Source organism: Leucopleurus acutus, assembly GCF_964270905.1.
Source record: "Leucopleurus acutus genome assembly, chromosome: 12".
NCBI lineage: Eukaryota > Metazoa > Chordata > Mammalia > Artiodactyla > Delphinidae > Leucopleurus > Leucopleurus acutus.
In genome coordinates, this window is record NC_139154.1 from 74,576,176 (window position 1) to 74,592,064 (window position 15,889).

At 34.5% G+C, this 15,889-nt stretch overlaps 1 protein-coding gene and 1 pseudogene across 4 annotated transcripts in view; one reads left to right on the top strand and one right to left on the bottom strand.

The window, feature by feature from the left end:
• CCDC88A (coiled-coil domain containing 88A) overlaps positions 1-15,889 on the bottom strand; it is a gene marked incomplete at its 3' end in the record, with an annotated part of 125,958 nt that overhangs the window by 68,406 nt on the left and 41,663 nt on the right. For all 3 annotated transcript variants that reach the window (XM_082852272.1, XM_082852271.1, XM_082852273.1), the window contains exons 5-8: positions 14,333-14,391; positions 10,678-10,761; positions 8,841-8,981; positions 1,513-1,685 (exon numbers count right to left, since the gene is read on the bottom strand). In XM_082852272.1, coding sequence (XP_082708398.1) covers positions 1,513-1,685; positions 8,841-8,981; positions 10,678-10,761; positions 14,333-14,391 — 457 coding nt within the window. The remainder of the gene's footprint in view (positions 1-1,512; positions 1,686-8,840; positions 8,982-10,677; positions 10,762-14,332; positions 14,392-15,889) is intronic.
• LOC309970154 (sushi repeat-containing protein SRPX-like) lies at positions 2,060-6,769 on the top strand (annotated as a pseudogene). Its single transcript has 2 exons — positions 2,060-2,078; positions 5,737-6,769. The product of its transcript is annotated as a sushi repeat-containing protein SRPX-like (transcript).

Here is a 15,889-nt window from a genome sequence, read left to right on the forward strand (position 1 = left end):
GTTCTCATTACAATTATTTATTTGCATTAGGTATAAGGCAACCTGAACTAAATTTATCCACCATGATTCCATACTTCATCACTTTAGTAAAGATCTATCCCAACAAAAACACTTAAAACAAATGTTAATAGAAGAAATCTATGAAAGGACACATTTTCAAAGGACAACGAAGATATGAGATGGTATTTGATGTAATGCTAGTTACTGGGAATACTTGCTATATCTGGCATATTTATTTACTCATTAAAACTATTCATTTACATTTTCCAATCAGCGTATGAGACCAAATTTTACTAATGTCTCTAAGTTGCTTGGAATTTTAATAATGCTATGCCCAAGTAAATTTTATTTTAAAATCAAATTCTAATATAGTGCAAAATGTTAAATGAATTCACAGCCATCACTGCAGTTCTAATTGCATGCTTTATCTAAAGACTGGAGAAGATTGTGCTAAATTATATGGAACCAACTAGTGCTCACTGTTTAGGCTATCCATTAACTGCCAGTCAAACTAATAACAGCAATCTCTTCCCTAATTTTCATGGTGCAGCTGTTTATAGAATATCCTGGGCGTGTTCACTTCAATAGATACATAATAATGCAGACATTCACAATGAAAGCTGTATTTTTTTGTTTTCAAATTTCCCTATGGACTGTACATTTTTTCTACCTTGCATATTCAACCACTTTCTTAAACTAACCGCTTTAAACAATCAGTAAATAAACTTAATTGCTATATTGTGGTTTTAAATTTAAAATCTACACTCCAAAGCCCAAATTCCAGGAAGACAAACCAAAAAAAAAAAAAGGAAAGAAAGAAAGAAAAAAAGCCTAAAATATAAAACTCCTTTGTTCTTTTTAAACTGCAATACAGAAAATCTCCAGCAGAGACTGGTTATTTCTTTCCATGTGATTTACCAAGGAATACCTATGTGACATTTATACTGACTTTCCTGTAATGATCTTTGAAAGTTAAATAGATATTAATTTCATCAGCACTAACCAACCAGAATATTTACCATTTCTAAGTATTGATACATGACTCAGGCATTTCAATTACTCAATGCAGAAGATACACAAAATTATTTTTTTGTAATACTGTATACCCAAAATTCAGTTTTTTAGAACATTAATTTAAAAAAAGCTAAACTTTTGATCTGTATCAGTGGTTGCCAGTGTTTTGGATTTCAAGAAATTAAAAAATTAAGCAGACCTCAATTTGCCAAGGAAAAACATTATTTTATGAAAGAAAGGACATCCTAACACTAGAAAAATAGGGCATGCTTTAAACTGATACAGAATAAAGGGCATCCTTTAAATTGATAAGATTTACCATTAATAAAACCTTATGTCAGTCTACTTATTTTTCTCACTTTGGCAAATACTACCAAAAACTTTGACACAGCCTAGCAACTGGGAACCACGCGTCCATATTCCATAAGCCTAAAAACATTGTTTAGATCACCTTTGCAACTATATAAATTCAACGAGCCTTGAAAAGCAACAACTTACAATTCCTGCCTAAGCCTTCTTATCTTGGCCTTAGCATCTGCCAGTTCCACTGACAGATGTTGTCGACTTTCTGTTCGCTTCATGCCTGGAGAACCACAAGGTGACTGTGCAGATGAAGAGGCATGGGGTGGAAAATGAAGACCATCCCGCTCTTCAGAGAGTTCAACGATAGTCTAAGGAAATAGAGAAGTAAATCACAGAATCACTTTTAGTATTTTACGTATCAGAGAACCAAACACATCAAAACTAGTCACTAAGTCTAAGTATTATACTGCAACATCAAAAAAGAATTCTTTGGTCAAAAATAACTTTGTCATATTTAGCTGTCATTTTTTTAAGTTTTATTCAACAGTAGATGGATGAGCTATTTAGTAGATAACACAAGAACAAGACTTAATACTTCTTTCCCTTCCCAGTGTTTTAACAAAAAAAAGTAAATTGTGGTAAAATAAGAACAGATAGCAACTGTTGGAAAGGCATAAAAGACTTGTTGACATAGTAAAGAAATTAACTCAAGAGTGATGTGTCTATAATTGTGCTGTCCAACATGGTAACCAGTAGCACAAGTGGCTAATCTCAAAGTTAAAGAGTTAAAAATACAGTTCCTTAGTCACATTAGCCACACTTCAAGAGCACAACAGCCACAAGTAGCTAGTGGTTACCGCACTGGACAGTGCAGAATTACAATCTTGCCATTCTTGCAGAATTGGACAACACTCCTCTAGAATTGTAAATAGAAACCTCAGAGGGACCTAAAAAAAACCTCAGAAGTTTAGTTCAACCTCTTAATTCTGCAGCTAAGGTAACTGAGGCACAGAGACTGATTTGCCCATGATCTCACAACTAGTTCATAGCAATGCCAAGACTCCAGACCAGTCTCTTCACTCCATACCCTATGCTCTCTCTTACAATACTAGTTCTAATCTGCTTCCCATCTCAAAGCTTAACTTTATTCCTTTCTCTAGAGACCCACCATGGGACACAAATCTTCTATTTATCCTAAATCTGAACTTTAAGGGCTATTTAACCTACATGTATCTCAATCATATTCCTCCATTCCCCTAATTTTCCTCTTATTGGAAAATTCTCTTATTCTAAACCACTTTCTCAGATTTTCTTTCAAACTTCCCAGGCAAACAGAAATTGTCTTTGGTAGACATTTCATCTGTCCTTCTGCTCCAGATGGAATGGGTAGAGTTACACCTCAGGAACATGAAATCACCATCCTCACTTTGTCTCTCATCACCAAGTCTTACAATGCCCTCACTGAATCATTACTTTTCTTCTTCTTTTTTTAAACCACCCATCAGAATTCATTTCTTTATCCTTGCAATACATTTGAGCACAAATCAAGGTCTGTCCAACTACTGCTTTCACAGATTCCAGTATTCCTACTGATAAACCTCAGAATATGACCTCCCAGTTCCCTTTCTCTCTACAACTCCACATCCACTTCCAATCCAATACATACAGGCTTCTCCAGTGAAAGAACCATTCCTCTCTTGCGCCATATCACCATTCCTATGCCTGAACCTCTAATCACTCAGTTCCCCCTTTTTGCCCAGTCAAATATATTATTCTTGGTTACCCTAGAGTTTCTACTCAGCCTGGAACTAAAATTAGGCTGTTAAATGTCACCCTTACTTTCTAATTTAACACCACCATGCCATTCTTTTTTTTTTTTTTTTGCGGTATGCGGGCCTTCTCACTACTGTGGCCTCTCCCGCTGCAGAGCACAGGCTCCGGACACGCAGGCTCAGCGGCCATGGCTCACGGGCCCAGCCACTCCGCGGCATGTGGGATCTTCCCGGACCGGGGCACGAACCCGTGTCCCCTGCATCGGCAGGCGGACTCTCAACCACTGCGCCACCAGGGAAGCCCACCATGCCATTCTTTGACCATGGCTCACTCTTTGAGGAAAAAACAAAAGGGAACTAATATTTATAGAATCCCTAGCTAGGGGATTTTCCAACAAGATCTTAACCAATACTATAATTGGCAATAGAGGCTTTACATCTATTTTAGACATAAGGAAACTGAGGTGCATATAGATTAAATAACTTAACCAAAGTTACACATCTAATGGTTAGGTATAACAGGAGTTCAAATTCAAGTCTGACTCAAACACTATGTCATTTTCCTTACCTACCATCAGTTTTTCTATTTCTGCTCCAAGGTGATAAAGAACTCTAAAAAACAAAACAAACCAAAAAAAATATACAGCCCTACTACAGAAATTGCCATCCACTTTCAATTAAGCTCTTTCCAATGCCCATCAATTCGTTTATTGAAAATCTTGATGATTTCCTGGCAAAATTTTCCCACAATGGCTGTTGTAAATATATTCCCTTTTCTCTACATAAGCCCCCAACTACAAACTGCTATCATCACTTCCAACAAATGACCCCTTCTCCAACTGTCAAAGAAACAAAACCACCTGTGATAAACTCCTCCGTTTTTATGCATCTCTTATTCCCAACATATATTCCTTACTTCTATAACATTTTCAATTTCTCTCTTCCTATTGGTTTTTTCTCCTTGTTCTTCAAAGACACACAAGTTTCTACTATCTAAGGGGAAAAAAATCACATTTTTCCTTTACTATCCTTCTACTATTTCTCTTTCAGTGCTACTTTTTGAAGGGTGGTTTGTTCACTGACATTACTTCATCTTGTCCATCTACCCAGTATATCCAGCCCAACTTCCCTGTCTCTGTGAAGGGAGAGACAGTAACTCTGTGAACAGTGTTACTAATTTCCATAGTAGCCCAAGCTCAAACTTCACAGAATCAACTTTTATCTGTATATTTTCTTACTGTCTCAATTATCTTTAATCTTGCCTTCTAACATCTCCTGTCTTTAACAATAACACCTGCACACAGTATTAACTAAATATCTCTTTCATGAACAAACTAGAACTTAATTTTATGCCGTCTTACAATTTTTTTATGCCGTCTTACAATTTTTTTATGCCGTCTTACAATTTTTTTATGCCGTCTTACAATTTTTTTATGCCGTCTTACAATTTTTCATTTACAATGTTTTTTTTTTTAATAAATCAGATACAATCTTTCTTATGCTTCCTTGGTATCCCTGATGTTATCCACCATAGTAGTGTGCACAAAAAGAGCTGCTCAAAAATATTTAACTGAATGATTCACAAAACGGAAAACTCAAGAAAAGTACTGAAGACACATATTACGTTTGAAATTAGCAGGTGGTGAAATTAAAGTATCAAAAACTTCCAGATGCCAACAAACAGAGCACAAAAGATCTATGGGCTGCAAAATATTTTTTAAAGAGAAAGAAACCTGGTATTGAGAAGTAAGAGTATCCACAGATATTTTCCATTAAAGATTATGTAGACATTTTGACTTTTCTCTAATAGTGGTAGTTTCTTGAGCTCAAGAACTCCAAACATTTTCAAAAAATCTGACAGGAAATGTTATTAAGGCATACCTTTAATTTCTAAAGCCTTCTCTGATTCTTCCGATCCTAGACATTCCACTAATGGTTGCAAGTAATATCTTCCTTCTTTAAATTCCTATAGTATTTTTTTAGATATTTTTTAGATATATGTCTTTTTTGGTACTTGTCACTTTCAAATTTTTATTACAGTTAATTCGTTTATTAAAATAATTTCCCTATTAGATTGTAACAATATTTGGTTCTTTTTTGAAAGTTTGTCAGTTTGTTGCTCCCACATACTCTAGCACAAGATCTTGCAAAAAGCAGGTATTTATTAATATATGTTGAAGAATGAACATAAAAAGATACAACAATGCTAAAAAAATTCTGGTGACAATAATTCTACTTATAGAACTCGTCATTAAGGAAAAGAATCAGAGATGTGTTCAGCACAATCACAGATTTAGGCAAAGGTGTTATAAAGGTTAGGGACACAAGCGTTGGAGTTAGAATGGACAAGTTACCTAACTTCTCTGAACTTGAGAATCTTCATCTATAAAATGGGGTTATTGCGCAGACTTACTAAGATAGTATACAATAAACTTATAACACAAAGCTTGGCATAAACAGTGACGATAAATATTTGGTTTTTGGTAAAGGGAGAGGACTGAAGAGATTCTTGTTTCATAGCATTAAGAACAAAAAAATGAAGGGTAATTAAAAACAGGGCGACCAAATTACATTTTCTAGATCGAAGTGAAACAATTATTACAAAAGATCAATAAAAACAGAAAAAAGGGCTCTCTGTTCTGACAAGGGGGAGCATCCCCTGTGGATAGCCTGCGGCTCCCAATTCTTGCCATGCCAGCAAGTGGAGGATTTAAGTGCTTTAGATGCCCACTTCAACTCCCAGTGTCAGTACTACTGCTCGCCAGGATACACACTGAAATGGGAGCGGACAACAAAGCCTGGAGCAGCCGACCAGCCTGTGATGATATGGAATCTCCCAGAATCAAGTGCCCAAGTATGAAAGAACACATTTCTGATCCTAATAAGCTAACAGTCCTCAGTGTCCTGGGAGATACCCGAGGGAACAGACACAGCAAACAACATTCTACTGATGTTATTCTAAAAGCCCTCCCCACCAGACTCAAATTTTCCTGAAGGAGATCACAAGATACAGTACATAGTCTATGACAGAGCCGAGAACAAGGGGATCTGCAAATTTCTAGTTAAAGTCAGAGTCAGATGCTGCGACAAAATTCAACGTCCCAGGGAACAGTTACATGAAATGTCTAGCAGCAATAGTTATGGAGCCACTTGCAAGTTGTCCTGCATTGGTGGCCACAAGCCACAGGGTAGCCCTGCCTGAGTTTGTCAATTCAGTCTGGCTTGGTCTGGCATGGAGCCCACCTGTGTAACCATGAATATCAATGTGGGCATCAGAACAGCAGTCTTATGACTTCTGGATCAGTTTTATGAGAAAAGGAGACTCCTCACTGTGTCCACACCCATAGCCCCAAATCTCTACTGGCTGCAGCAAGAAATGCTACAGTAAGCACAGTGTGACCTGGATCTTCAACACATCATCTTGTGCTGGCAGGCCATGTTCCCGACCCTCACTGGCAGGATAGGAACAAAGATTATGCCTCCAGCACTAGCTCTGCAGTCCAGGCAGAATCCCATTCTATTCCTTCACTATGGTGCTAGCGGATAAGCACAGCACGGACAAGGAGCGCTATGTCTCCCTGGTGATGCCTGTGGCCCTTTTCAGCCTGACTGACACTTTCCCCTTGGGAAAAGAGGAGATGGTCCTGCAAGCTGAAGTGGGCCAGACCTGTAACACCTGATGGGATGGCTCTTCTCTCCACAATCTTCTTTCTACATAGTGCTGTGTACACAGAAAGGCCTTAAAAATATCTTTAATGTACAGATTTTTATTTGTTATTTTTAAAGTCTATTTTATTATAAGTTTTCTCTGCACTTAAAAATTAGCACCAAGCTATCTGTACTTTGAAGTGCTCCAAAAAATATGAATATGATATTTACTCTTTCTCTCTTTACTCCATCATGGCTAGTTAATTTTGTAGAGAAATTAGAAACCACAGCCATAAACATTGCTCTCAAAATACTATTCAGTGTGATACATAACTTTCTCCTATTTTGTTTTTTTATATAAAATTAATTAGTAAAATATTTTGGAAGAAAAAAGCAGAAAAAAGTTAAAGGGAAAATGTTAATAAGAACTTGTTTCAATCCAATTGAATGATACCGAATTATTATATTTATATACTGTATTTACATGTGTCTAATATTTTTCACAATTGTTTTTAATTATCTTTTCTAACTAGTCCACTGTTTATCCAAATTGAAGTTTTTTTCCCCCAGAGAAGTGAGTTTAAACCAGCTAGAAATTTGTTTTCCAAATACCTGAGGCAGGAGAATGTGACTACATTCTCCTGCCTCAGGTATTTAGAAAACATTTTTTTCCTTGTTAGAAAAACAAATTCAACTAAAATGCTTAATCAGGCAGGATAACAGATTTTTAAACGGTTTTTCAAACAATCATGCTATACAGTGTTTCACATTCCTTTTAGTTTTGACACAAATCATGTAATGACAAGTATTTTGTTTATATTTCTCCAAAATAACATCCTTCTTCACTCCATATTAATTATTTCATGTAAGTGAGATCCAACAACTTTTACATATCCATCAGTCATATGAAACCAAAGTACAGATTTTTAGAAGTAATTCCTAAGAAGCTGGAAGACACCTTTTCAAAATACCTTTAATATCTTGAAACGCAAATAGAGAAATGTTATAGAAAATGGATAAAACAGTAAAAAGACACTAACATAAAAAATTATATAGCAAAAAATATGGTTCAGATTGAAAATAAAGTAATCTAAATATCTCAGAGTAAGGATGATATATATTAGGGATGTTGTGCAACTCACTCTTTTCTTCCTTTGGTCTCACTGTCTTAGATCTTTAAAAAAATTTAGTTGTTGCTCTAAAATATTTACTTCCTATATTTTCTTCTCTTTTAATGCCTTAAGAAAAACTGAAAATTCCCATCAGAAATGAATATATTTTATAGTGATGTGAAAGTTTTTTGTTCCAAAAAAATCTTTAGAAATTTCGCCTATGTAGTCTTTCATTAGTCCCAAGAGTAATCAAATTCTCTATAAATAAGTTCAAATCGTCTCTCTCATGTAAATGGAGCAAATAATCAAAGTTTTACATTCTCCAGAATGACAGAGTACTTTGGTCTGCTATTAAGAAAATATTACTCACCATCACATGCAGTAATGTCTAGACTCCTTTAAAAATTATAAGGCTGCTTTCAGAGAGTGCAGGCAAAAAATCTGGTGCAATTTTACTCTTTTTAAAAACCAAAGTACTCTCTTAAAGGAGTTTATAATAATTCTCTTTTCTAAAATCATATCTCATTATACTGACTACAAAAATATGAGACCTTTTGTGGGACATTTTATTCAGAACACCTGTTATTCTCCTTTTATTAACATTTATTTTTCCAATCTCAAAATGTGGCAGTAAAACTACAAAATTAACCTTAAGTAAATTCTTCTACCTTGAAAAGGCAATGATTTTTCCACTTACATCAACGATATTTTTAGTTTCATACTTCTGTACTGTTGCCAGAACTATGGGGATGAGTTAAAAAACACAAGAACAAAATCAGAGTAATTTAAAAGGAAGGAGAAAAGAAAACCTAATTGCAATGTGTTTACTAGCAATTTGGGGCTCTTATGCAGCCTTTCTGGCTCCTGTGTTGCACAAAAGACATAGAGTACTTTATTACCTGTCCCTAAGAAACAAAGTATCAATTCTGAAAAATCTCTGAAGTTTTTTGGAAAGTAAACTTTCCTAATATACTAAAAGAAATTTACAAACCTCCGAATGCTCATCTCTCTCATCTATAAGTCTTTTTAGATGCAATACCATGTTTTTCAAGAGTGGTTCTATTTCCTCCTGAGACATGTCAGTCACTTCCATCCATTGTAGATCAAACACATTTTCCTGATTATGGGTTACCTTTAGAGAGCAACCAAAGTAAACAATTTTTTAAATGGCTAATACTTAAAAATACATTTAATTTTAGTATAATATTAGCTTAAATACTATATATCCCATATAATAAAAATATGAAAAGCAAATATGATATCTTGAAATTAATGAATGATGAAAAGGCTTCTACTAAAATTATTTTTACTAAATGTAATCTTTAAATGAATTTAGTCAACTAAAAATAAGATATTTAATTTCTTTATTTTTTATTTTTTGCCACACCGCGCAGCGCGTGGGATCTTAGTTCCCCAACCAGGGATCGAACCTGCACCCCCCCTGCATTGGGAGCACGGAGACTTAACTACTGGACCACCAGGGAAGTCCCAAAAATAAAATATTTAATTCAAGACATTCTTAAGGGAAGGTAATACTAATAGGTCTGACAACTGCTTTAACAAACTCAATTAATCTTTTCCTTAGATAAGACTAAGTTTATTGTACTTGAATTCAAAAGCAAAAGTTTTAATCCTGTAGGATATAGGTTATTGCACTTTTATACTTGAAAAGCTAAGTCTTTATAGATTCTGAAGAAGACACTGTCATAGAAACTTAGGAGAAAAGGACGCCCAGTATAAAGTTTTAAAAGAATGGAAAAGTTATATGAGTGAAATACTTATTTCTTGCTTTCCATTTCTCACTGTGATTCTGATATTTTGCTTTAACTTTCACAATAAACAGCAAAAATAACACTTTCAAGAATGGTGGCAAATTTAGTAACTTGCAGTACTCAGCATTTATTCAAAATCAAATACAAATCACAAAGCTAACAGAAACAAACATATATATGTATATATAAAGGGAAACTACCAACAAAACTGTATCTTGTAAGAGTACTAATACACTTACTGCTGACAATATTACTGACCAGAAAGCGGGGCTGTTTAAATATTAACTAAGAGAAAAGATGATATATGGAACACAAAGTCATTTAAATAGAGAATATTTAAACACAACAATTCTCACTATTTAAAACTCTCTCCCTTTCCTTAGTTCTCTTTCTAATCAGCATGTAAAATTTAACATGCTGTAGTTCTAAAAACTCTAAAGTACGCAAGATTAAAAGCCCAAGACTAGACAGATGCAGAAATAGCAGCTTTTAGAAAGAATCTTAACAAATAAATATTAGCTTCAATTATTTGACATTGTACACTATGTCCTCCATTTAGGTTTTTATATGGATGTTATAAATCACTAATGTGTTTATAATTCAAGTAATATCTTCAGTAGAAATTATGCTGTGCCCATTCACTAAAAAAAAAAAATCACTGGGATCACATAATACTAATAGGTTAGTATTATCATCTTACCTCACTTTAGTTTTGAATTACAGGCAGTGATCCACTTTGTGCTGCTTCCATTTACTATACTATTCATGCTGTGATGTCTAACAAAGAAATATACGTTCCTCAAATAGCACTTTCTGCCTATATCCCTATGGATAAAGGCAACAGTACATCTGTAGTCAGCACTGTGCCACGTAGAAGATAATTCATTTAAGAAACTATGTCTAAAGAAAAGAAGATAATTTTTCTAAAAGCAGAGTTCATCTATAATTGACTTTGATTTATTCTTGCTTAATCCATGATGGTATTTGGGGAGACATACAAATAAAACATACCACAAGCTTCATAAAAATACATAAAAATTGTATACAGATTATTACCTCTTGAATATGTGCGGCAACTGCTGCTTTTGTATCAAAATCTAAACCTTGAATTCTTTCAATAAATTCTTCTTTTTTCTGACACTAAGAGAAATGAATAAACCAATCATTCATACTTTATAGGGTATAGTTGTTAATATGTTGTAAATAACCAAAAATTCATTAGGCTAAAAAGCTTGGCTACATTTTGAACAGCACAATGAGGGTTTTGTTTTGCATTTAAATGATCTCTAATATACCTACCCTAATAGAAAGATAACAATTTAGAAATATTTATTTAAAAAGCAACATATTGAAAATCCATACCACTTTTACGCTGAAAAGTTTTAAGTTCTAAAGCGGGTAACCATTACACAAACCATCTAAGGTCAGTACAATATAATTAGGCTAACTTTACAAACAGAGAAGTAAAGAATCAAGAACTTGTTTCAGAGAGGATAAGTTACTTGCCAAAAAACACAGTGAGTCAGTGGCAGAATTCGGAATACAGCCAAAATGCTCAGTCAGTCTTTGCCTATCATCAAACAACACAGCCCCTTTTCTTGGAAAAAAAATTTTAAGCAATTTTTACTTCAGGCTTACAATTCATTCTCACATCTTCATCCTATCAATCTCAATAAAAGAAACCTACTTTTGTGGCCCAGTTCAACACATATAAGGTAATACAATAAATATTTGATTTGTTTCTAACACAAAGTTACCAGGGGCAAAATTTAAGAATGTATATACAAGTACACATGTATCAAGTGGAATAAAGGCAGCAATTATTTATTGTGTACCTTTTAAAAAACGTTATATAAACTAAAAATATTACAATGCAAACCTCATCTTTTTCTTTCCATTCAGTACTGAATAACAGTTTAACATGCATCTTACTCTCTGCCTCTTGTCTACCTCTCTTATACTGCAATCCAACTGCGTTTAACGGTATTCTTACAGCTACCAAATGAGAAGTGCATACAAAACAGACAGCACTGCCTTGTCTAGCTTAGTTGCATCTCTTGGGCCAATTACTGAACTACTAGTGAAGACACTATACTCAAAAAAGGAAACTTGGCTCTTTGGTCAGTAAGAAACTTAGCAAGGTTCTGATTTACACTCTACACATTTATTATAACATTTTTTAAACAACTTTATTGGAGTATAATTGCTTTACAGTATTGTGTTAGTTTCTGCTGTATAACAAAGTGAATCAGCTATATGCATACATATATCCCATATCCCCTCCCTCCTGCATCTCCCTCTCACCCTCCTTATCCCACCCCTCTAGGTGGTCACAAAGCACCAAGCTGATCTCCCTGTGCCATGAGGCTGCTTCCCACTAGCTATCTATTCTACATTTGGTAGTGTATATATATCAGTGCTACTCTCTCATTTCGTCCCAGCTTACCCTTCCCCCTCCCCGTGTCCTCAAGTCCATTCTCTACATCTGTGTCTTTACTCCTGTCCTGCCCCTAGGTTCATCAGAACCATTTTTTTTTTTTAGATTCCATATATATGTTAGCATACAGTATTTGTTTTTCTCTTTCTGACTTACTTCACACTGTATGACAGACTCTAGGTCCAGGTCCATCCACTTCACTACAAATAACTCAGTTTTGTTTCTTTTTATGGCTGAGTAATATTTCATTGTATATATGAAATGATACCCATTCATCTTTACCCATTCATCTGTCGATGGAAACCTAGGTTGCTTCCATGTCCTGGCCATTGTAAATAGTGCTGCAATGAACATTGTGGTACATGACTGTTTTTGAATTATGGTTTTCTCGGGGTATATGTCCAGCAGTGGGATTGCTCGGTCATATGGTATCTCTATTTTTAGGTTTTTAAGGAACCTCCATGCTGTTCTCCATAGTGGCTGTATCAATTTACATTCCCACCAACAGTGCAAGAGGGTTCCCTTTTCTCCACACCCTCTCCAGCATTTATTCTTTGTACATTTTTTGATGATGGCCATTCTGACTGGTGTGAGGTGATACCTCATTGTAGTTTTGATTTGCATTTCTCTAATGATTAGTGTACATCATAATATTTTATTTCTACTTCCATAAAATTTAATTTAATTAAGCACATTTCTATCAGTGCAGAAAATTCCTTATCCTATAAAAGCAAAATTATTAGGATGATATAGAAATTCAATTAAATTTAAAATTAAATTAAATTAAAATTAATTTTAAATTAAATTTAAAATTAAATTATGAGAAATGTACAGTTCCCATCTATGACTAGGAAGTCAGAGTTTTGGAGGCATGTGATAAAAACTACCAGGTTTAAAAACAAGAATTTTTTTGGTCTAGTAAATAATATTTGACAGGCATAGTGAGAACAATTAAGAATGACTTTCGGATAGTACATTTGTGGCATATATAAAATAACTAACTTTTTAGGTATGGTAACCCCAATTTTTAAATGTTATGCTTCCAAAAGTGACTTATGTATAGTTTGAGCCAGTGAACATATATAAAATGGCAGGGTTATAATAAGTATGACTCACTGAAGGGTCCCCCAATTCAGCTGCCATACCTTTGTCTGCCTTCAGTTTAAACACATACACTTCCCTTTTCTAAGTCCTAGAGCCACTGTTTATTTATACTACCTTTAAAAGCTCACCCTGTAACACAGTCTCAACACAGATCAATGAGAATTCTTCCTTTACCTTAAAATATCCACAATTTGTACTAAATCTCACCTCTGTTCAAACTCTGAAAGTTTTAAGAATTCTGAAAATGTTTTATAAATAGGTTAGGTTTTCTTAAAGAATATCGAATGAAGTTGATAGGTTCTTGAAGGCTAGAAACGAGAAAGAGTACCAAGATGGAAAAAAGATAGAATGAGAAGATTCACTTTGAAGTTGAATAATCAGAATATCAGTGTTGTCCAATACAAGTACTCACTAGCTAACTGTGGCTACTGACTATTGAAATATAGCTAGTGCAACTGAGAAACTGAAACTGTAATTTTATTCAATTGTAACTAATTTAAACTTAAATAGCAACACGTGGCTAGTGGCTATTCTACTGACAGCCCAGCTTTAGAGCATAAAAAGAGTATGGTGTTAAAAACAGAACTATAAACAGTTTCACTTCCAACTATAAAGACTCTTGTGAAGACTAAATCATCAGCAGCAAACTTTTTCCCACTTAAAATTAAGCTCTCTTTTATCTTTATATACAGTTTTTAAAGTGTTATGGGCACTAAAGTTACTTCTAATTCTATTACATTAATTGATTCCTAAGCCAGCAGATTATCATGATTTCATAATTTCTGCCTCCTTTTGATCATCAATCCTCTTCCCTTCTGTAACACACACACATGCGTGCATAAATCATAGGATGTTCTGGGAGAGGTTTTTAAGGGTACCTCTAGGGAAACTTGAAAAGCTGGGCCCTTTAAAAGCCTCGAATAAAAAAAAAGAATTAAATGTTTTAAATGATTATGACTACCTGATAATATAACTAAAGTTTGAAATAAAGTAACAGAATGAGGGTTTTTCTTCAAAAACCTTCTCCTTAGGAGGTTATACAGTTATTTAAAAATTTCTAACATGGACTTTGAACACCAATGGCCCATCCTTAAGTCTTTCAGAAACTAGAGCCTGAAAAATTTATAAAAAGTTATTAAAATAAAAATATGAAGAATTATTTTAACTTACCTGAACTGCGCAACCCAGTAAAAGTAAAAGCAACTTTTTAACTTCTTCTGTGCCTTGTTCTGAAATAAAAACAACTACTAAGTACAACATTTTACTTTAGTTCAACTCTCTTATAGTGGTAGTATTACTTCTAGAGGTGATACTCACAACAACTTGACCAAGGGATTAAGTTTATAAGTGCAGTGGAGAATTCAGAAAAGCAGCTCTGTGTGTGCACAATATGGTAAGAGGAATTTTGAAGGGCTGCAGTACAGATAAAACAGCTTTCAAAGCTCTGTGTGATAAAGGATGCTAACTCTAAATCCACTACTTCTCCGTAAGTCATTATACTACACCAGCATATCAAATTAGGAACCTCTACTATAGAGACATGCCACAGCCAGCCAAAATGGTTCCTAATAGGTCTTAGGCCTATTGGCGTTTTCTTTCTAAAACACTGACCTTATATGATTCATCTACCTATAAAATGTAAACGGCTTTCCCCTGCGTAGATTCATGAAAATCAAAACCTTAAATATCAGTTACGGTGAGGCTGGTAAAATAAATGTATATAACAAGCTGGATAAAGTTTATGGTCTGTAACAGAACTGGACAGTACATTCACTGTCCAACAGCATTCAATTCAAATTTTCTTAAAACATTCAGCTGACAAAAAAAAAGTCACTTCTCTGGCCAGAATTTCACCATCAGGCCAATCTGTCTTCTCAAACATTTCCTCCTACTCTCCATGAAACAACCTACTTTCTTAGCCACACTAATCACGCTTCCCCAAATATACATACATAGATACACACACCACTGCCTTAACTTCTGTTACTCCCTCTGCCTGTCTTTCTTCCCTACCCTTTGTCCCTCTAATGAACTACTTACTAATCTAATCACAATCCTAGGCACAGCTCTAACATCTCTGTGTAGTCTTCCCTGACCCAACCACCAATGGTCTCCAACCCTCACTAATCTACCAACTTTAAGAATAATCAATGGCTCCATATTTTATAAGCCTTAACATTCTTACATCTCTCTACTTTGCACTAATTATTACATGATTTCCCAGTAGTCTGTGTATCTCTCGCCACAACACAAGACCCTCCAGAGCATAAACCATTTTCTTTATATTCCTGGTGCCTCTAACTTGGTAAGTAATTATTAAATGCATGTGGAATTGAAAACAATTCCATTCTACATACAAAATGTTTTTTACATTTTTTTATTTGTATATTAATATATTCCAGAATATCTCAAAAGAGTATCTAAACTCCTAATTCACCCCATCTAATTTGCAGTTTGCTCAATGAAAACAGCTGCTTGGATTTCGTTTTTATTTTGGTTTTATTTTTGTTTGTTTTGACTGAGGGTGAGACTGGGAATTGGAGAAGATATACTTGATTTGGGTTACATTTAGCCTGTAAGAATAAGTCCTTTGTTGAAACTGTTAGGTAGCTGCTAATTTCCCCAACTGTTCAAAAATTAAAACCCTGAACATGTTGCACTTAAAATCTGGTTAAGGGCAGAAACTTTGAAGAAAATAATTTAAATTATCTAAGAAACTGCTTCTCA